This window comes from Sciurus vulgaris (assembly GCF_902686455.1).
Source record: "Sciurus vulgaris genome assembly, chromosome: 5".
NCBI classification, from domain to species: Eukaryota; Metazoa; Chordata; class Mammalia; order Rodentia; family Sciuridae; genus Sciurus; species Sciurus vulgaris.
In genome coordinates, this window is record NC_136465.1 from 66,339,464 (window position 1) to 66,360,432 (window position 20,969).

At 48.6% G+C, this 20,969-nt stretch overlaps 1 protein-coding gene across 3 annotated transcripts in view; it reads right to left on the reverse strand.

Annotated features, from left to right (window-relative positions):
- The window catches only part of SLC6A12 (solute carrier family 6 member 12), a 29,341-nt gene continuing 8,372 nt past the window's right edge, over window positions 1-20,969 (reverse strand). For all 3 annotated transcript variants that reach the window (XM_079141297.1, XM_079141298.1, XM_079141299.1), the window contains 13 exons: window positions 18,816-18,950; window positions 15,618-15,758; window positions 14,724-14,814; window positions 13,475-13,607; window positions 12,040-12,174; window positions 9,915-10,018; window positions 9,416-9,540; window positions 9,000-9,112; window positions 8,382-8,519; window positions 7,556-7,658; window positions 5,689-5,789; window positions 5,227-5,397; window positions 1-4,094 (listed from right to left, as the gene is read on the reverse strand). In XM_079141297.1, coding sequence (XP_078997423.1) covers window positions 3,951-4,094; window positions 5,227-5,397; window positions 5,689-5,789; window positions 7,556-7,658; window positions 8,382-8,519; window positions 9,000-9,112; window positions 9,416-9,540; window positions 9,915-10,018; window positions 12,040-12,174; window positions 13,475-13,607; window positions 14,724-14,814; window positions 15,618-15,758; window positions 18,816-18,950 — 1,634 coding nt within the window. In that variant the 3' untranslated portion in view covers window positions 1-3,950. The remainder of the gene's footprint in view (window positions 4,095-5,226; window positions 5,398-5,688; window positions 5,790-7,555; window positions 7,659-8,381; window positions 8,520-8,999; window positions 9,113-9,415; window positions 9,541-9,914; window positions 10,019-12,039; window positions 12,175-13,474; window positions 13,608-14,723; window positions 14,815-15,617; window positions 15,759-18,815; window positions 18,951-20,969) is intronic.

Consider the following 20,969-nt stretch of genomic DNA (forward strand, 5'->3'; position numbering starts at 1 on the left):
GGGAACCCAGGTATCCTGACAGCTGGCTGCCCACCAGCTGTCCTGGTGGCTCCATCCTTGTCCCCACTCTCCTCCTGGAATCCTTCTCTTTACAATATACCCAAATGTCAACTACTCTTGTTGAGGACCAACTCTGGCCAGGCATGGTGCAGGACACCTCTGCTTAGTCTGGAGGGGTTGGTGTCTTGCTGGGAGGGAATTTCCCACTACTGGTTGGGGTGTTGCTGATGTGGAGCATGGAATTGTCCTCAGAGTCAGGCCCTTTGATTCAGCTATAGCTGTCCTCCACTGGTGAGAGGCGTGTGGGCAGAGAAAACCTCAGAATGCAACTGCGTCAGAATTCTTGACCGGATTCTTGTTACAGCAGTGGGATTGGACACGGACCCTCCAGGTGGGGCAGGGAAGGAGCTCTGGGATTTCTGACTGTGCTCACCTCCCTCACCTGTCTGACAGGCTCTTCACACCAGACAAGCAAACTGACCCTGCCAGGGGACAGCCTGGAAGCAGAGAGAGTTGGAATGCAGAGCATCAGGGCCCAGGGCACCGACCCACCTCAACCCCACACGCCTTACCAGGCTTGGTTCCTGTCAGTTTCCCTCTGTCTTCCCCCAGCCCACATGTCCTTCCTTGGTCTCTCTGTATTGATGGCTAGTTAGCAAGTTTTTCATCCCTGTCAGATCCAATCAACACTGGTTACTTCACTGAGCAACTAAACCCGCAGGGAAGCCACATAGGCTCAGTAACCAGGGAACAGGGCATGTGAGGATAGAGGGCAGCAGGGACAGAGGCAACCAGTTCTTACCTGCCTCTGAGCAAGGAGAGGAGGGTGAGTGGGAGTCAGGAGAAGGCTCTGGAGGGGCCAGAGGAGGTAGAGATAAGGAGAAGGGCAAAAGGCTTGGGAACCAGAAAAACATGGGAGTCATCCTTCTTCCCAGCATGCTCAGAGACCCTCAGATGAGGGGCTATGCCTGCCCCTCAAAGTGGTTGCCTCTTGTACCCTGGAAGCCAAGGACAGTGTTAGTTATTTACTGCTGCTTAACACATTACTCCAAAATGTCATGGCTTAAAACCACAATATACATTTCTGATTCTTCACTTTGAACCAGGGCCCTCCTGGCTGGAGGTTTGTAGCACAGGACTTCTCATGAGGTCTCAGGCCCTATGTCAGCCAGCTACAGTCACCTGAAGGCTTGCCTGGGACCAGTGGATCCACTTTCACAGTGACTCATTCAGCTGGTCCACAAGTTGGTGATGGCCATTGGCAGGAGGCCTCAGTTCCCCCCACATGGTCCTCTCTGTGGGTTGCATGAGTGTCCACATGGATAGTTCCACTCTGGAGTCTACTCTGCCATATAGGAGCTGCTGTGGTCTGATACTTCCAATCTACCTTTGAATTTAAAGTTGGCCACCAGCCTTCTCTGGGAAAGGGAAGAGTCTGAGTGGGAAAGGGAATCATTCCAGGGTTAATGAAGTCCACACATGAACCAGACATCCAGGGACCACCACTCACAAGGTACCTGCAGCCACTGTCCTGTTTTTCCCCTCCTGCTCAAGACAGAATCTAGCTTCCGCCACTGCCCATCCAGGTTAGGAATTCAGATGCACTCGGACATGAAAGTGTAAAAAGTTCAGGTTTCACAGGAGGGAGTGGTAGAACCCGTGGCAAACCAGAGAGTGATTAAAGGCATTTATTTAAAACAATTTTCTAGGGCTGGGACTGTAGCTCAGTGGTAGAGCACTTGCTTAGCACGTGTGAGGCACTGGGTTCAATCCTTAGCATCGCATAAAAATAAATAAATAAAATAAAGGTATTGTGTCCATCTATAACTAATATATTTTTTAAAAAATTTTTTCTAAATGTTACACTGGCCAAATAAACCAGAAACTGGCCAATAACTGCCAGATTAGGCCTTTGACCACCAATCTAAAACTCAAACAGCCATAGGAGATGAGATGAAAAGAGACCCCAAATCACAACCCACAGCTGCTCCTTGTGCACACATGTGCACACACACACACACACACATACACACACCTGTATTAGTGTTCTGGCTGCTTTAAAGAGTAAAGTCATTGCTCCTTGCCCTTGCTTTTATCAAGGACTCATGATAGGTGGTTTTCCATGAGCTGTGACATTGGTCTGAAGTCCCTCCTGCTAGCTCCTGGTTCTCTCCAACTCCCTTTGAACTGGCTCAGGGAGTGCAGGAGGTAGAGGGACCAAATGTTGCAGACCCTTGCCTCCTACAGTGACATGCACAGGAACTTTCCCAGGCAGCTATGAACTTCAAACCAGAGATCTGGGGCAGCTCCACTACTGGGTGAGGGAAAATGGGTAAGGGAAATGAGTGTCTACAAAGACCCGAGACTGTGAGGGATGGAGAGAACGGGGTTCCATCCACGTGCAGAACTGCCCTTGTGGCCTACCATGAAAAGTGTAGCATTCCAAGGAGAGGCTCAAGAAGGTGGTGCAGCGGCGGGAGGCTGGCCTCTGCCCCTATCCTTACTCTCTTGGGAAGCCCACTTCCATCACTTCCCACCAGGGCCAAGGGGAGATGGACATAGGAAGCCTTTGACTTCTACAGCTTCTACAGGGAAGGATAGTCATCATCACCTTTCCTGTCTCAGCTGATCCATCGTTCTGCAAGGGAGCAGGTGGGAGTATTGTCCTGCTTGTAGGGCATGCCAGAGGGCTGGGCACAAGCAGGATGCAGCCCTACTCTCCTGTGCCACCAGGCGGCAGCAGAGAACACCATGTCAGCCTCGCAGTTGGTTTTCACAAGGACTGTGGACTCAGCAGTGGAGCATCTGGCTGGAGTAGTCTCTCCATACCCCTTTCTCTTGGACCTCCTTCTTTCCCCACTACCAGGTCCAAGAAGGATGAGTACAGGTGCACAGAGCAGGCCAGAGGAAGAGGAATGCAGAAGGGGGCTGCAAGAAGCCAGAAGCTGGGGCATCTGCTGTGCCCACTATACCAATGGACTCACCCTCTTGAACAGGAAAGCACTCACAAACCTGGGTGAAGAGTGGGGGGTGCTGTGAGGATGGCCTGGGGACTATCATGGATGGAACTCGCCCGGGCCAGACCATAGGTTATTACTCTGGCCACTAAACAGTGGCTCTGGGTGACATCTGTCTATGCATTGCTCCCCCAAGTGGCTTCCTGTGCCCCAGGACACTATCCTGAAGTGTCCCATCCAACTCCCTCTCTTCCATTCCTTTTTGAACACAGGAACATGAACTTATCCACACCCTACATTCCTACGCAAGAAGCCTCCCTGGCCAGGGAAGGAGCAGGAGTGATTAGGTAGGGGTGTGGGGAGGGGAAGGAAAGGGGGGAAGAAGGGAAGGAGCTGTGTAGGGGCAAAGAAGAGGACCCCACCATGCTCCTGTCTCAGTGAGATCCCATGACACCCTCAGGGCAGAGAACATGGAGAGCAGCAAAACGCCCTAGAGGAATCCGGTCAGTGGGTATGGGCTGGCAGAGGGGATTCCAAGGCAGGACACAGTCCAGAGAAGGGCCCTCCCTTCCTCCCTCCCAGCCCAAGGCAGCGTGACTGAGCAAATATGGGGCAAGGCAAAGAAGACCAGCGGGTGACAGAAGGTGGTCTATACATGCTTGTTAATTAAGGCAGGGCATGGAGGGAGGGACGCCGGCCTGCTCACACGGACGCCAGGTCTGAGTCATGACTCTGGCTCTAAGAAGCTGTACAAACTTGAAAGTCACTTTGCCTCTGGTCCTCAGTCTCCTCATCCGTGAAGTCGGCAGGTTGGGTCAGAAGCAGATGGCAAGCATAGCTGCCTGGAGCACTGCTGAGAGGACAGTGGGTGGCCTCCAGGTGCAGATGCCCGCAGTACCCTCAGAGGTTCTCAGCAGGACTGTGGCAGGGGTCAGAGGAGAGGGCTGTTCCCTCTGGGTGGAGGGTGGCCCTGACCTAGGCTCTGGTCACTTCCTACAAGGGGGTCTCCTTCTCCCCAGCAATGAGTCCTTCCTTCGTTAGGGAGGGCCTGCAGCCCCGGTTGGTGCCTCCATCCAGACGTGTGTGCTGCTTGGGCTGTGGCAGGCTGGAGTCCGGGGTGACAAGCTGTCGCAGGCGCTGCGGAGATAAGAAGCGGTGAGGGCATGCTTTTGGTGAGGGAGGAAAGGATGGCTCCTCCTGGGTGTACCTGGGCTCAGCACAGAGCCAGGCATTCAGGGATGAAGGAGTGTTTCGAGAGAAGAGAAGAGGCAAGAACACAGGGATGAAGAGTGCACTGCCTGGGTTCCAGTCCAGGCCCTGCTACAGCCACCTGCACAACCTTAGGCAACTCCCTTCATACCTCTGTTCACACTGTCACCTCAGTTTCCTCATCTGTAAAATGAGGATAACAGTAGGACACACCTCACGAAAGTTTCCTGGCACAGTGTAACTGTATATTTTTGTAATTATTATCACTGCTATTCTTTTTATTACTATTGTTATATGCTCAGTAAGTATCTATTGTTTTTCTTGTTATTAGTGGTATGACGGTTACTATTGCTATTGGCCCTGATACTGTTTCCTCCCTGCTTCTTGCCTTGAATGCAGATGTAATGACTGGAATCATGACTGCTTTTGTGCAACCATGAAGTGATAAACATGATGAAATGACAATGTGCTCAGGATGGAAACAAAGAAATAAAGGAAGAGTCTGGTCCCTGATGTCCTCTTTAAGCAGCCACACCAAATACCAGCAGCCCCTAGATTGATTTTCTTGATATGAAAAAGAACAAATAAACGTGTTTGCTTAAACTATTGTAGGGTGAATTTTCTATTACTTGGAGACCAGACAGACTTTGACAGATGGAATGTCTTTGTGGGTCATGGGCCACAGCCTCTTCCAGGAAGGCATATTCCAAACTCCAAATAGGGATCCTTTTTTGGTATATCTAAGCAGACTTAAGACAAGAAAAGAAGTCCGGAGCCCGTGTGTGGAGTGAACCATGCTTACCAGTTTTCTAAGAACTAGGTATCAATGCTTTTTAAGCTTTTGTGTCTGGGTCTCTCTATGTTCTTGTAACTTGGCTTCCCCTTAACCCTTTACAGTTTACCCTTGAATGATCCAGCAGAGGTCAAGAATGTTTCTGAAAGTAAAGTCATTGGACTGGTCAATATCCCTCTCTTGAAGATTCTGTGAGGCCGCAGGGCCATCCCCCACACAGAGCCCATGTGTGCTTCTGGCCCATCATCTCTCATACCTGGCACCTACCTTCTTGAAGGAACCCTGGGTTTTCAGGAGGGTGATGACAATGAAAAGTGGGACACAGGCCATGGAGGAGAAGGCCAAGAACCAGCCAATGGAGTACCCCCAGGGAGGGTACACGTAGACGTTGTTGTATTTGAGAGGCGTGTACTTGGTCAAGGAGAAGAGGAAAGTGGCCTGGAAAGAGGAAGGGGCAAACGCAGATGAGACAAAGGGCCATTCAAAGTCCCTCCCTGGCTACTTGAACAGCCCAAGACAGAAGACAAGCAAGATGCAAATGTGCATTCCAGGTGGGACAGGAAAAGCCACTGCAAATTGTGACCCGAGGCATCACTCTCAAGAACTGAGGCAGGAGGAGACAGAGAGGCGGGACAGGAGAGTGGGTATCATAAGTCAGGCATGGCCCCTCACCCCCCACAAGTCTTCTAGGGGCAGGAGAGAGGAAGGGGAAACAGAGAAGGCACATACCAGGCAAAGCCCTGGGGTCAGGAAGAGCCAGGAGATCTTCACCAGCGGCCATGGCCGGTAGCCAATCATGTCCTCAATGTTGTCATAGAAACGGTTCGCCCCTGACCAGGTAGTGTGAGGAAAGAGGATGAGAACAACTACATGGGTCTCTGGTAAAGATTGCTTGCATCCTTCCCCCACCCAGCACCCCCGGGATAGGAAACTGGAACAGCTGTGTGACTGAGATGTGCCCCTGGCACCCCAGTCACAGGGCAGGGTGAGCAGGGGCTGGTACCATCTCTGGCTTCCTGTCTAAGGATGGCATGGAGACCCCTACCATCTTCATCACACAGGAAAGTGTGAGCCTGCCTGAAATGAGCCCAGTGCTGACACAAATGCTTGTTGATCTCTGTAGCAGAAATCAATCTGACTCAGGTCAAAGCAGCAAGGAGCCCCATGCTCACACATACCATACCAAACTCAGGGTTAGAAAACCACAAGCTAATGGTCAGGATCCTGGACTCAAGGGAACCACCTCTGAGTTCCAAGGAAAGCATGATAAGGTTGGTTTATACTTAGGGAAAACACTGGTTTTGTTTTTGTTTTGTTTTGCTTTGTTTTGTTTTGTTTTGTTTTAATGTCCTTAGGTTTCTACATTTGTAGGCAGAGCTGGTCTTCACACAGGAAGAACCACTCCTTGGTAAAGCTATTTGGAGGACTCGTCTCCCCATGCCCCAGGACCTTCCACTCATCACTGTGGCATGAAATCCCACCATTAAAGAGTCATTGCTTTCACTTCCAAAAGCTGAAGTTAAAAGCCAGATGTTGTCAGGGTGGGTATAACATATTAAGGCTCATCAGGCATCTACACTTCACTGTGACTGAGTTTATCAGATCCTCTCTGAGAACAAGATTTGGAAAGAGGTAGAACAAAAACCAGAAAACATCAGAGGCTTGAAGGGAGAGGGTAAGCGACATCTCTAAGGAGAGGAAAGGACACCAAATAGGAAGAGACTTAGGGCAGCAAAATAATAAACCTTCCTGCTTGTAGTTTCACCTGTATCTTTTGACATTGGTACTGTGTCCCCAACCTGGTGCAGTGAAGCCAGCAGACCTGGGGTATGATGATGGCCCTTCCACTTTCTAACTGTGTGAGGTTAGGCAAGAGATGCAACCTCTCTGTGCCTCCCTTTCGCCTGCAAAAAACTGTTGTAGAGATTGTGAGATAGAAAGTGGCATGACCAGCACAGTGCCCAGCACAAAACATACAGCTCAATCAAAAAAGGTTTATTCTCCCGGTTGTCAGGTACGGTGATGGGAAGGCGTTAATGCAATCTGCAGCACTTCTGTTTATTCCAGGGCTAAGGGGCCCCAGGATGTTGGTGGAAATCCATGGAAGGCAGAATTCACTTCAGTACAAGAAAGAAATGTATAACACCCACAATGGAAGAGAACTGTTTCAAAAACACAAGAAAGAGCTTCCCGTCTGTGGAAGTATTCAAGCAAAATCGAGGTGACAACCTGGTTGTTGGAAAGGGACTATGGGAATTTGTGAAGGGTCAGACCAAGTGAGCCTTGGAGTCCCTTCTGATTGGGGTTCCACTGGCAAAGGCCTCGGGCAGCCTCTGCATCCAGAGCACTCTACATGGCTATTGATCATTCCTCTCTCTGTTCGAGGAAATCTGTTTTGTCTTTGTCCCAGCTCTCACTGCCCTCATGAAAGATGCCAGGTTGTCTGGCCATGGTTAACCTTCCCAAGAAAGAGGATCAGGATAGTGATGGAAAGGCTCACAGGAAGCACCCCACCTCCTGGCCCAGGCGGATCCTGTCCTTCGCTGGGCCCCTGGAATTTCCTCCCACCCAGTCCTCAGCCTCTCTGTCCTCTTACCATACACCCAGCTGATGCAGATAACTTCAAACACGGAGAGGAAGAGCAGGCATGTGCCACTGGAGGCATAGTAGTCAAACAGCTGGAAGATATACATCCCGCCCTGTGGAGAAGGGAGCAGAGCTGAGGCCTGGGGCTGCGTACTGGATGCGCACTCCACCAAGTGGCAACTCCCCACCAGGGGCGTCCTGCCCAGCCCATGGAAGTTCCTCCTTGCATCTGAAAGGATGCTGGCCCTACCTTCAGGTCCTTCATGCAACATCACAGCAGCCCATCTTCGGGGAATGGGCACCCACCTTGTTCTGTTCCTTTTGGGTTGGGGTGCACCATTCCCTGCTGCAGGCCTGAGTAAGTCATGACCCTGACCCTTGCTACACTCAGGAAAAAGCCCATTCTTTCCACTGTGGTTGGTTGGATAGGAAAAGGTAAGCTGGAAGTGGTACCAGCCTTCCTTGATATCACAGGAAGAAAACCTGCCTGAGAACAAAGTTACCAGAGGAAAGGGGAGCCAGGACATAGACTATGGCATTAGAGCAGCTAGATCCAACCATGCCTGAAACCCAAGTATCTCTAGACTTTGCGGTCACCCAACTCCATACATTCTCCTTTCTGCTTAACCCAACTTGTATTTGGTTTATGTCACCTGCAAACAAGGGAGACCTGACTAATAGAGACAGTTCCAATCAAGTAGTCCCTCCACCCAAGCCCTGCAAGGGATCTAGACAGGTGTTATGCCCCCACTCAGTAAGAGTGGCTCTGAGAGGGACCAGCAGTGAGCCCAAGTCGCCCTGTGATGAGTCTAAAGCAAGCCACCCATCCTGCTCACCTCTGTGACCAACAGGAGCCCTATCAGGTAGCATGCCGCTGCAATGGCGAGGATCAGCAGCTCGCGCCGCCTGCTCTTCCGGAGCTGCCTGGGGAACATGTCCATGGAGGCCGTCACCAGGCACTCCATGCAGACAAACTGTGGGCCAGGAGGGGAGGTGGGGTGAGGGGGTGTGTGGGAGGCCACCAGCCCCTGCCCTGGCCCCTCTCATCCCATTAGTCACACTGATGCATGAGAAGGAGTGAGACAGCCCTGCCCTTGGGCACAAGAAGGGGTCCCAGCAGGGAGAACTGGAAGGGGAGATCTATTCTGCCACCAAGGTAGGAGGCTGAGGCTGGGGCTGAGCATCTGGGAGAAGGCTGGAGGGCATTTGGGGGAGCACCTGTGTGTGGAAGGCTCCAGCCTTGAGAACAAAATGGGCAGCTGCCCCCAACACCCACACAGAAGAGGGTCTCAAGGTCTGGGGCCACCATACCAACCACAAGCATGAGCCCTGGGCAGTAGAGGAGGCCTCAGATCCATGGGTAGGAGGAAAGGAGCGAACACAGTGATGACAAGACAAGCAGAAGCTGGAAAGGGGGTCACCAGTGCAGGGCAGGGCTGGACCGGGTGACATACCTGGCTGTCCAGTCCCAGGAATATGAGCATGATGAAGAAAAGGCAGGACCACAGCTGGGATAAGGGCATCATAGTCACAGCCTTGGGGAATGCGATGAAGGCCAGACCAGGACCTGCCAGGCACAGAGCATGATCAGCAGAGCCCTCTCCCCCTGCACTGTCCTGTGTGTGTGCATGTGCATGGGCGTGGCACGCAGGCCTCATTCAAGAGGGCAGGGTGAAACCGTTATTCCACTCCCTGGGGACAAAGTCATTCCTTCATTCATGCATGCACAGGTCAGTCCATCCACTCATCTGTTCCCCACTCCCTCTTCCCTCCCATGGGCCTTGCTTTGGGCCAAGGTTCATGTCACTCAGTTTCTAGGGATCCTGCCCCCTCTCCTTCCCTCAGGTCCAAAGCAACACAGGGCACCTACCTGACTCAGCCACTTCAGAAATGGGCACCCCCTGCTCTCGGGACATGAAGCCTAGGATGGAGAAGACAACAAAGCCCGCCACAAAGCTGGTGGCACTGTTGAGGAAGCAGAGGGCGATGGAGTCCCTGTGGGAGTAGGATGATGCAGACAAAGATGGGGAGAAAGAGAGGAAGAATCCAAGAAGGGAGGAGAGGAGAGAGGACAAAGGCAGGGGGAAGCACAGAGATGAGCGATGGGAGAGAGAACAGAGAGAAAGACATAGGTCAGGTGTCAGAGGAAGAAGAGAGGAAAGTGAGAGAGGCAGTGGGGGAGAAAGAAATTTAGCCTGGCAAAGGAACCCATAGTGTCAATTTGACACAATATGCCACTCCCTGGGCCCAGGTTGGTGGGTCTTGGTCTCGAAGCCCACCTCTAGGACCATGACCCTCTTCAGCTCCCAGAGAAACAGCAGTCACTCTCTCCCTGCCCCAGCCCCAGCCCCAGGCCCACCAGTTCTCACCTGTAGCAGTTGTTGTGATACTTGTTGTAGCTGCCCAGGGCAGTGAGGCAGCCCTGGCAGATGGCAAAGGAGAAGAAGATCTGGGTGCCCGCGTCCATCCACACCTGCATGGGACCCCAAGAAAGTGGTGGAGTCGTGAGGGGGTGGCCAGGGCCTGGAGCCAGGGAAAACAGAACCCAGACCCCTGGCCCAGCACCAGCCCCGCTCAGCATCCCCGAGAATGTCACACCCATGTCCCACTTCCACTAGTGTCCTCCCTTCTCCCTCAGTGGCCTTCTCATAGGCAGGGTCCATTTTCAGTAGGCACTTAGGAAGCACAAAATACGTGTGAGTCACTTGAATTTCTCAGGTGTAATCCATAAACTCAAACTGTACCCAAGATGGGTGAGGTCCTCCTGCAGGGCAGAGCTAAGAGTCACTTGTACTCATTCAACTAGTATATATACAACATGCTTTAGGCAGCTGTGACCTGGAGCAAAGAGGCCACTTCATGAAAATAAAAAGAAAAACCACCAAGACTTCATGGATATGCAAAAATGTGCTCAGACAAGTCCTAGAGGAGGAAATGCTTGTAACCATGCAGGAGATGTCCAACCTTGTCCATAGTTCAAAGAAAAAAGTTAAATTAAAACCATAAAATAATACTGTTTGGATCTATCAAGTTACAAAAGATTAAAATAAATATTAATCAAATCTTGCAAAGGCCCTACAGGAGGAAACACTGGTAGAAGAAATCTACTTTTCTCTAAAGCCAGTACCAGCCCAAGTGCAGTGGCACACGCCTATAATCCCAGCAGCTTGGGAGGCTGAGGCAGGAGGATCACAAGTTCAAAGCCAGCCTCAGTAACTTAGTACGGCCCTAAGCAATTCAGCAAGACCTTGGCTCTAAATAAAATATTTCCCTGGTACCAAAAAAAAAAAAAAAACTCTCTAAAGCCAGTACCATTCACAGACTCAACCAACTATAGAGCAAAAATGTTCTCCCCAAAATGCACCTCTACTGAATATGAACAGATTTTTTTTCTAGTGGTTGTTTTTTAAATTTGTTTATTTGTAAGTGGACACAATATCTTTTTATGTGTTTATTTTTATGTGGTGTTGAGGATCTAACCCAGTGCCTCATACATGTGAGGCAAGTGCTATACCACTGAGCTACAGCCCCAGTCCTGGTCATTGTTTCTTAAACAATACAGCGTAACAACTAATTGTATAACACTGATGTTATATTAAGTACGTAAATTATCTAGAGATTATTTAAAGTATACAGGAAAATTGCATAGACTATATGCAAACCCTATGCCATTTTACATGACACTTAAGCATCCAAAGAATTTGGTTTCCATGGAGGTCTTTAAATCAGTATCCCATGGATACTAAGGGATGACCATATATTAAAACAGATATCACCACCAGGTGCAGTGGCACATGCCTGAAATCCCAGCAACTCAGAAGGCTGAGGCAGGAGGCTCAAAGGTTTGCAGCCAGCCTCAGCAATTTAGTTAGACCCTTCCTCAAAATAAAAATAAAAAAAAAAAAAAAGGACTGGGGATGTAGCCAGTGGTAGAGTTTCTCTGGATTCAAATCCCAGTACTGGGGGTTAAAAATAGATATCACCTAAATGTCCAAGGGTAGGGTATGAGCTCTAAGAGGGCAGAAAGGCTGATCTGTTCTCTCCACTGCCCTATGCCCAGCACTAGAACAGTACTCAGCATTTAATGAGTCCTCAGTACATTTTTGCTGAATAAATAAATAAATAATAAATGGATGAAATATTATGCAGGTGCTAAAAAGGACATTTACAGGTGAATTTAATAGCATGGAAAAGTCTCATAAGTAAAAAAGGGTATATTTAAATATAATTATCTCAACTATGTTAAAACATACACATACACCAAACAGTAAAAAAGGTTGAAAGGAAATATACCAAAATGCCAACAGAAATTATATCTGAGTGGTGGGATTATTAAGAGATTTTAAATCTTTTTCAGTTTTCTTCCAAGTTATCTAATTTTTCTCTAGTAAGCATCTATTGCTTTTTACCAAAGGAAAAGTAATAGAAGAGTTTCAACAACTGACTGGTTTGGGGTGGGAAACATCTGGGTAAAGGGTACCACATGGGGCCCACCTGGGGGTCCTTGAGGCGAAGCAGGTCTGGTCTCAGGTAGTAGATGATGCCCTCATAGGCTCCAGGAAGGGTGACACCTCGGATCAGTAGGATGATCAGCATCAGGTAGGGAAATGTGGCTGTGAAATAAACTACCTGGAGAAGAAGCAGGCCAAGGTCACTCCTGGTGGGGACCCTGCAGCCAAGAGGAGGCAGAGACTCCAGTGGTCCCCCACCCTCGGGCAGCGCCAGTCACAGGAAGCTCGCTGCCAGGCTCCAACAGCATAGAAACAGCCTGGAGGAGAGCACATGAAACTTTCCACACCTCCTCTACACATTCCAGTGGCTCTTACTCCCCAGCCCAGTATGAGATACACATCAGTAGGGCAAGAGGGGAGGAGGTAAAGAGGAGGAGGGGTACAGGCATGGGTGCAAGTTTCCTGCCCACAATCCTTCAAAGACTCATCTGAAATCCAGAAACTGATCGGCCTTAATCCCTCAACCTGGCTGCTCTCCCATGGCCCATGATGAGGGTTGGACTGCCCCTCACAGGAGAAGGAGCCATATTTGCACAGTGATTTGCAGGGAGATTCAGACTGTACTTTTCCTGGCTTAAGGGTAGGGAAGCAGCAGTGGCCTAAGCTCAGCAATCCTGGAGACACCACACAAAAGGCGTTCCACTCTGTCCCTGACCATGCTTGACTCTTCCAAGGTAACAGCCTCATCTGTGTGGTTAGGACTACTATTATTCTTATCATTAGTATTGCTTTTATTTTTACAACAACTAAGAGAAGGGGAGGCTGCTATGGGAACAGCCTAATGTAGGACTGATCGAAACAGTCAGCATCCTGCTTCCTGGCTTTAAAAAACATGAAGCAGCACCTTAGGCTCTCTGTGTTGGAAATCAAGCTCAAACCCCAATTCTCTATATATAATAAGCCCACTATTGTCCAGTTTTGACTTGAACCCCATCAGCAACTGGCAACTCACCAACCCAAAGACAGTTCTGTTCGTGACTTGTGCTAAAATTTTCTTGATGTTATTAAATTCAACAAGCAAGTCTTAAGAGTGTGTGATCCTAATTGTGCAATATATACACATAATGGATATAGACACACACCTACATACCTATGAAAAAGAACTAGGAGGCAACACAGAGAAAGTCAACAGGAATTAGCAGATCCCACTGCCATCATGCTGGTGGCTCGTACAGTGATAAGCTCCAACAGTGGGACTTTTATGGTTCTTATTTTGCTCTGAATATTGCTTATGTAAACAGGTCTTTTAAAGTCTGTTGGGGAAAAAAAGTGTTTCCTTGTATTGAGCTAAACTCTGTCTTCCTACGACTTTCCTTATTCTCACCATGCATCTCCCTTTTACTACTCTTTCAGTTCTCCAGAGGGACCCCCAAGTGTCTTGTGGACTTTGGAGGCGAACAAGAGCCAGAACATCTCACCTTGCCTGTGGACTTGATCCCCTTCCAGATGCAGAAGTAGCAGATGATCCAGGCAAGCAAGAGACACAGGGCCAACTCCCAGCGCAGGGTTCCCAGGTCATGGATGCCTGAGGTGATGCCCAGAACCCGTCTCCTAATGGATTGGGAAAAATTAAAAACCAGGTGAAAGGCTATTTGGTGATTTGCCTATCACCACATGTGCTGATTCTTAGAGCTGACCCCACAGGCCTTATATCCAGGGCTTCCTCCACTCCCAACCCTCCCCACCTCCCCTGTGGCCATGCCATGTTCCCACCTGTGATCTTTAGGCCCTGGCTGTTAGAAGACCAAATCATCATAATCCCATAGGTATCTGTGTCTTTCTAACTCATCCAGATTTCTCTGTCGTACAGAGAGAGAAAAAGAGAGCAAGGGTAGTGAGGAATGTATGAACAATACATTCATGGAGAGTAGATATTTGTATATGTAGAGTGATTGACAAGAATGTGAGTATCACAGGGAGGGGCTGAACTCTAAAGATGTGGGGCTCTGAAGATGCATATGGGCTGATAGAGATGTGGGTATGCCTGAGAGAGAACTTTGGGTAATCAAGGGCCTGCATATGAGAGGGCGTGGGCAGACACAGAATGTTGGCGAGCATGTGTGGGGTGAGGTTGGTGGGAGGGTGTAGCTGGATCTGTGAGAGAATGCAGATGGACACAGGTGGCATGGTAGAGGTGGAGGTGTGCATAATCACATGGGAAGGTGAAGGTGTGAGTGGAGGGCCTGCCCATTTCTGTAGTGTAAATACTCCCACGTTAGCCAATGTCAGGCTGCCAATGTGAATTGGTGCATACAGAGTTGGGAAGAGATGGACACAGTTGGCTCTCCTGAGGCTGTGGAGGCTGTTTCCAGAACACCATTGGACATGTGTAAGGTGGATATAAGGGAGTAGGTGGATATTCGTGAAATTTTAAATGGAAGTGGATAGAAAAATGTGAGTTTATGTGGACTCATGTGGGTTTGGGGTGAGTGTAAGGGTACAGAAGGACAAGCGTGGGTGGATGTGAGATTGTTCCCTCATCCCTCAGTGATGTGGAGTTGGGGGGTAGGAGGTACATGAGTGCTAGAAAGCATGCACAGAAAGTCTTACACTTGCACCCCAGATATCTGAATTTGCACCCCAGACTTTCAAATTTACACAATTCAGACATGTGGGCTTTCTCTGCTTAGGGGCCCCTAGCATGTGACAACCAAGCCCAGCACCTACTCCCAAAATTCCATGACAGGCGAGGTGAAATTCTCAGAATGGGTCTCTGCACTGGGGGCTCCAGAGTGGTTCAGAAAGTCCATGCAATGCTCTGTTAGAGACAAGGTGGGGTGCATGTCAGTTAGGAACATGATGGGGAGAGATGTTCCCACATCCTATTCCCTCCAGCCCTAGTGGTCCCTAACATTCTAGTCTACCTTTGAACCCCCTATTTTCCAGAGTGTGAGAGGTGGACTTCTGAGGAGGTTCTTGGGACCAGTTACTCTTCCTCGTGTGACCTGTGCTCACTGCTCTTGTTCCCAGTTAGCCTGGCCACTCATCTGGCCACTCTGCCAACCTCTGACACCATCCAGATGGAAGATGATGTGGAAGTTCACAAGGGTAACACTCCTGACTTCCTCACACTATCACCACTGTCTATAGACAAGGGACCAAGGCCAGGTGCTGCTCTTCCTGGCTTGGGATGATGCTCCCATGGTGGGCTCTTTTATTCTTCACTTCTTCCTCCCACTGTTACACAATTAACTGTCTGTTTCTTCAAACCATAATGCTTTGTCCTTGTTAAATTGCTTCTACAGCTCTACAGAAAGCTCAGAGAGGGCTGGGTCCAGGTTGCCCTGGGTTGACCTTGGATCAGTGTTTGGCACATAATAGGTGCCCAGCAAATATTTGTTAAATGATGAATGATAACCTCTTACTACAGCCCCACTTGGTTTCCACAACTGTACTCAGTTTTCCCAGGGGCTAGTCTAAGGGCCCACAGAAGGGTCAACCAGCAGAACCAAAGCCCACATGACTTGACTTTGAGGCAAGTTCTGCCATATGCTGACCATCACCAGCCACCATGTCCCAACCTCAAGGAAGAGGTTTCCCAGGGGCTGAAAGGATGGATACCTGTGTTCCAGGAATTGGTGCAGGTTGTCCACGGTAGCTCAGAGGTGAAGGAGCTGAACAGGTAGAAGAGGGCCCAAGCAAGGATGATGATGTAATAGATATTCAAATAGGACTCGATGACCACAGATGCCAGGCCAATACCTTCCAGAGTGAGTGTTGGTGGGGCGGGGAGAATCCAAGAGATAAATGTTAGCAAAAAAAAAAAAAAAGGTCACATAGATACTGCCAAATGTGGCTACAAGAGTTTTCTTAGAGTTAGGGTTATTCATTGACATGAGAAGCCATTCATAGCATTTTTTCTAAGAAAAGCAGATTACAAATCATTGTCCTATATATTCTCCCATTTTTGTAATATATATTTGAGAGTATCTATTTTTGCTTATTAGAAAACTCTGGAAAGATTTTCACCCAAAAGTTAGCAAGAAGTTCTTAAAGTGATAGGATTTGGTTTACTTTTTCAGGTGTTCTTTTTTCATTTTGCTTATTGCATTTTCCATTTTTCTGATATAATTGTGTATTACTTGTAAAATGAAAAGGACAGAGAGAATAAAAGAACAAGAAGAGGGAAATGGTAAGACTCCATTAGTAAGAAATCAACTCTGTACCTCTTACAGTCAGAGGAATGAGAAGTTATGCTCCATTTGTGTACCATGTGTCAAAATGCATTCTACTGTCATGTATAACTAATTAGAATGAATTTTTTTACAATAAATAAAAATAAATTTTAAAAAATGTTACTTTAAAAAGAGAGAAAGAAACCAGCCAGGAAGAGAGAAGTAGCCCTAGTCGAGATGTGGAGATGTGCCTAACCCCTTGTCCAGAGCCCCTCACTGCAAAAGGTGGGAACTTGAGCTTCCATTTTAACACTTGTCATGCAAGCTCCGGTTGGTGGGGTACACTTGGTCTCCTCAATGGAAACGTGCTATAGAAGTGGAATCTTGCCAGGCGTGTTGGTGCACACCTGTAATTCACTCCAGAGGCTGAGGCAGGAGGACAACAAGTTCCAAGGCCAGCCTCAGCAATTTAGTGAGGCCCTAAAGAACTTGAGGAGACTCTGTCTCAAAATAAAAAATAAAAAGGGCTGGAGATGTGGTTCAATGGTTAAGCACCCCTGGGTTCAATCCCCAGTACCCAAATAAATTAATTTAATTAAAGTGTTTCTCATAGTCATTTTAGAAGCAGCATGTTGCCAGGCAGAGTGAAAGCCCGCTGGGGAGGGGTTGGGAGTGGGGCTCCCCTAAGCCAGAGCCCACGCGCACTTTCCCCACTGGATCGAGTTCTGGTGAACAGAGGACACATCCTAGTCAATGCTGTTTAATGAAGAGCTGCGGCCTATCGAGGGCGGCTGAGAAATCAGTGCTGACTGGGAGACAAACTGCCCCTCTAGGGTAAGAGCACACTCGCGGTTGTTTTGTACCATCCTGTAAAAGGACAGTTTGCAGGCGTGGTGGTCTCCCCGCGTCTGCGGCCAGGGTGTGGCGCTGCGGGGGCTGAGGAGCCGCGGCTGCCGGTGGCCGAGGGATCCCCTGGGAGCGGTGGGCCAGCCTGTGGGATATTTCCAGCACACACAGACACCCACTCAGACAACGAAAACACAAACAAGTGGCCACTGTGCGGGCCTCCCGAACGCCCTGTGCTCCCAATGGCTTGGCGGAACCTAACAGGGCGGGGATCAGCGGGTAAACACCGTGGGCGGGAGCTAGGGGAAGGGCGGACCTGGGCGCGGGGGTGCGGGTGGTGCCAGCTGAGAGAGAAGGCCGGGCCGCAGGAGCGACCTGCGGTGAATCAGAAGCTTGAGCAGACTGGGTCGGGGGGTGTGAGCAATGGGTGTGTTTCCATGTGTCCTTTGTGCGCAAGCTGCTGGGAGCTTGGGCGGGGGGCGGGGCGGGAGGGGGAGTGGGAGGGGACAGTTAGGCAGGGAATGAGCAGGCAGTGAGCAGCTTGCACTTCCACCAGAGGAGGGGCACACACTTTGAATCAGCCTCTTACTGAGTACTCAGGCCTGGGGAAGCTCTGTAACTTGGAGGAGGGAAGGAGCAGCAGTCTCCTCTCCTACCGCATCCAATGCCCACCTGCCAGGGTACCCCCCATAAGAGTGTTCTGCAGTGGCCCGGCTCCGTTGGGGCTGCCCAGGAGCTTGTTTAGACCTGGGGATAGAACTCAGCTGGGTGGGACAGTTATTACACTACTGCTGCAGTCCAGAGCAGAACACCCGGAAACTCCTGCAGCACCCAGAACTTATGAGTAGAAACATGATAGGTCAAGCTTCACTCTGCTCTGCCCCTCACTGCAGACCCCACTGGGGTCCCCTGGATATTCTGAGAGGCACAGTATGAAACGGGTCTCACTCTCCCCCAATGTGGTCAGGCATTCAGCCTTCCCAGGAACCAAGATGTTCCCCATGACACTCACCTCTATCCAGTTTGAACTGTGCCCAGGAAACCCAAGAACGCCTAGTCCCCAGCCCTCCCTTAGGCACTGACATGAGGGAAAGAGTCTTCTCTGCATTTCAAATGTGAAAGGAACCTCTGAAGGACAGGAAGACCCCTTGGGAATCCCACTATCCCCCAGGGGACTGACCCAATCAACTAAATAGGGGTTGTTCACATTAGTGCCCACAGATATTCATTGAGAGAGGAATAGAAGCTGCTCCTGGTATAGTCAAGAGGGAAAGTGTAGGTAGACCTGAGCTCAAATTCTTTGTGAATTACCTCATTTTCTTCATCTACAAAATGAAACCAATAGTTTCTGGAGAATTAGGTAAGAAAAGTGCTTACAAGAGACCTGACACAGGGTAGGGCTCAGTAGATGCTGGATATCACCATCAGCATCATTCCTATCACTGTATATGTTGTGAGTCCATTTGGGACCATGCCATACACTCAGAAATATTCTCCATGAGGCTGATGAAGATCAAACTTCAGGGTTCCTCGCTTGCAGGGTTTCTCACTTCCAAGCTCTGCACCTAATTTGGTATTTGTAATTTTGTCTTGTTTTTCTTGAAGTATGCCCTCCTCCCCAAGCTTTATAAGCTTTGGACCCTGAAAAGCCTGATTTAGCACTTAGCACAGGATGAGAGTGGATAAGCAAATGAGGCAGTGAACAGGTAAAGGATGATGACAGTGAAGGGAGGGATGATGGAAGGATGGAGGCATGAGGATGTCCCTGTGGACTGGAAGGAGGAGGGAGAATACTCACCCTGGAAGAGGGGGCAGATCTTCCTCCAGGCAGTGACGCTCCCTTGGCTGGTGTACTGGCCCAGGGCTACCTCTAGGAAGAATACGGGGATGCCGCAGCTGAAGAAGAAGATGAAGTAGGGAACAAAGAAGGCTCCTGCAGGAGAGGAGAGGTAGGGGCTGAGCCAACTTTGCTCCCTTCAGCCTTGGGACCCTCCCAGAGAACTGTCCTCCAACACCCTCCTCCTTAGTGCCTTCCTCCCAGGGCCGGAGATGGCCTCCTTCTTTCTCATGCTGTCAGGGGTGGTGGGTAGAAATGTTCCAAACTAAACCCTTCGTGAGGTGGGCAAGAACTTTGAAAGGAAATGAATGAATTAGGATTAGGAAATCCTAATGGATGCACTATTTATTTTCTTAGTGTGCTTCATAAATTTCATCAGTGTATTTATTTTTGGAACCCAAACATGTGTTCTGTATAATTTGATATGCTTATTAAATTATCACATTTGGCACATTTCAGAGAAAAACAAACAAACAAAAACACCTTAGGAACATTATTTTCACACTAATAATTTTCAGAGTGTTCCCCCACCCCCATCAGGCTCTAGGCTGCACACAGCAAGAAAGCTATCACATGATTAGGCACTGACCAACAGGTACTGAGGGAGGCCAGGCTAAGAGAGGTTCAGCAAATTATGTGGTGGAATTGAAGACAACCCTAAACGCAGTGCCCACTTTGGTAGGAATCACCAAGGCAGCAACCTCACCTCAGAGGTTCATCTAGGGGCAAGTGGATTCTGGTTCATCACCCAATAATGACATTTATTTGGTGCTGCATGTCAGACCCTCTTCTAAATGCTTCACCAACATCAAAATCCTCACAAAAAAACTCCCATGGGGTAGGTACTGTTGCTATCCCCTTTCACAGAAGAGAAAACTAAGGCTGGGTAAAAAATGCAAAAACTGAGGCATACATGAGGAAACAGAGGTACCAACCCAGGGGTTCTGATGCTGATCTTAACCACTACATTAAAATGCCCCTAAAGTAATTTCTCTCATGAGTAGAAAAAAATTGAAAGGAAAAAGGAAAAAGCTTTGTCTATCCTTCCGGATTTCTTTTAACCACACACATTCATTTCTCCTTTGTAAAAGGAGAATCTACTATAGATTATTTGATAACCATTTTAAAAATCTTTATCATGAACCTATTCATATCAATGAATCTATCATTTGATTGGCTATGTAGTATTCCAGTCCATGGAATTCTAGAATATTTCAAGCACTTTTTTTTTTCAAGTACCTTAATGTTGAGCTTTTTGGTGTACATTAGAAAGACCACCATGGTGAAGGCCATTGTCCATAGCTTCATGCACTAATTTTCTCCTTATTACTAATTTCCAGTAGAGGAATTGCTGAGTCCAAAGATATGCTCTTTTTTTGTTTGTTTGTTTGTTTGTTTTGTTTTGTTTTAAATGTGTGTGTGTGTTAAAATACATAAAACATGAACTACTCTAACCATTTCTAAGTGCACGGTTCAGGGGCACTAAGTCCATTCACAGTGTTGTGCAACCATCATCCCATCCACCTCCAGAAACTTTTTCATCATCACAAACTGAAACTCTGCACATATTAAACAGCAACTCCCCATTCCTGTTGCTTCTCAGTGCTTAGCAACCACAATTCTACTTTCTGTTTCTATGAATATGCTTATTCTAGGTTCCTTACAGAGGTGGTATCAGAGTGTATTTATCCTTCTGTGTCTGACTGATGTCATTTAACGTTTCTTCAAGATGCATCCTGTCACAGCATGTATCACAATTTCCATCTCTATTAAGGCTAAATAATGTTCCTTGTGTGTATATGTCACACTTGGTTTATACACTTATCCATGGTTGGACATTTGGATTCTTTCCACCTTTGGGGTATGCACATTTTTTAAAGGTCTTTGACATGCATTATCATATTGCTGTCCATAACTCTTCATACCAAACTGTACACTGCCCCGCCACACACACAGTAACATGTGAGAATGAAGGAGGATTTGTGTCCTCTGAACCCTAGGGAGCCACAGCCAGCTCCTAACTCTCCACTGAGCTGCAGTCCTGTCGCCTCACATTGGCCTCCCCAGCCTGAGTGCTACTAGGGCATTGGCAAGCATGCTGCAGTGACAGCACTG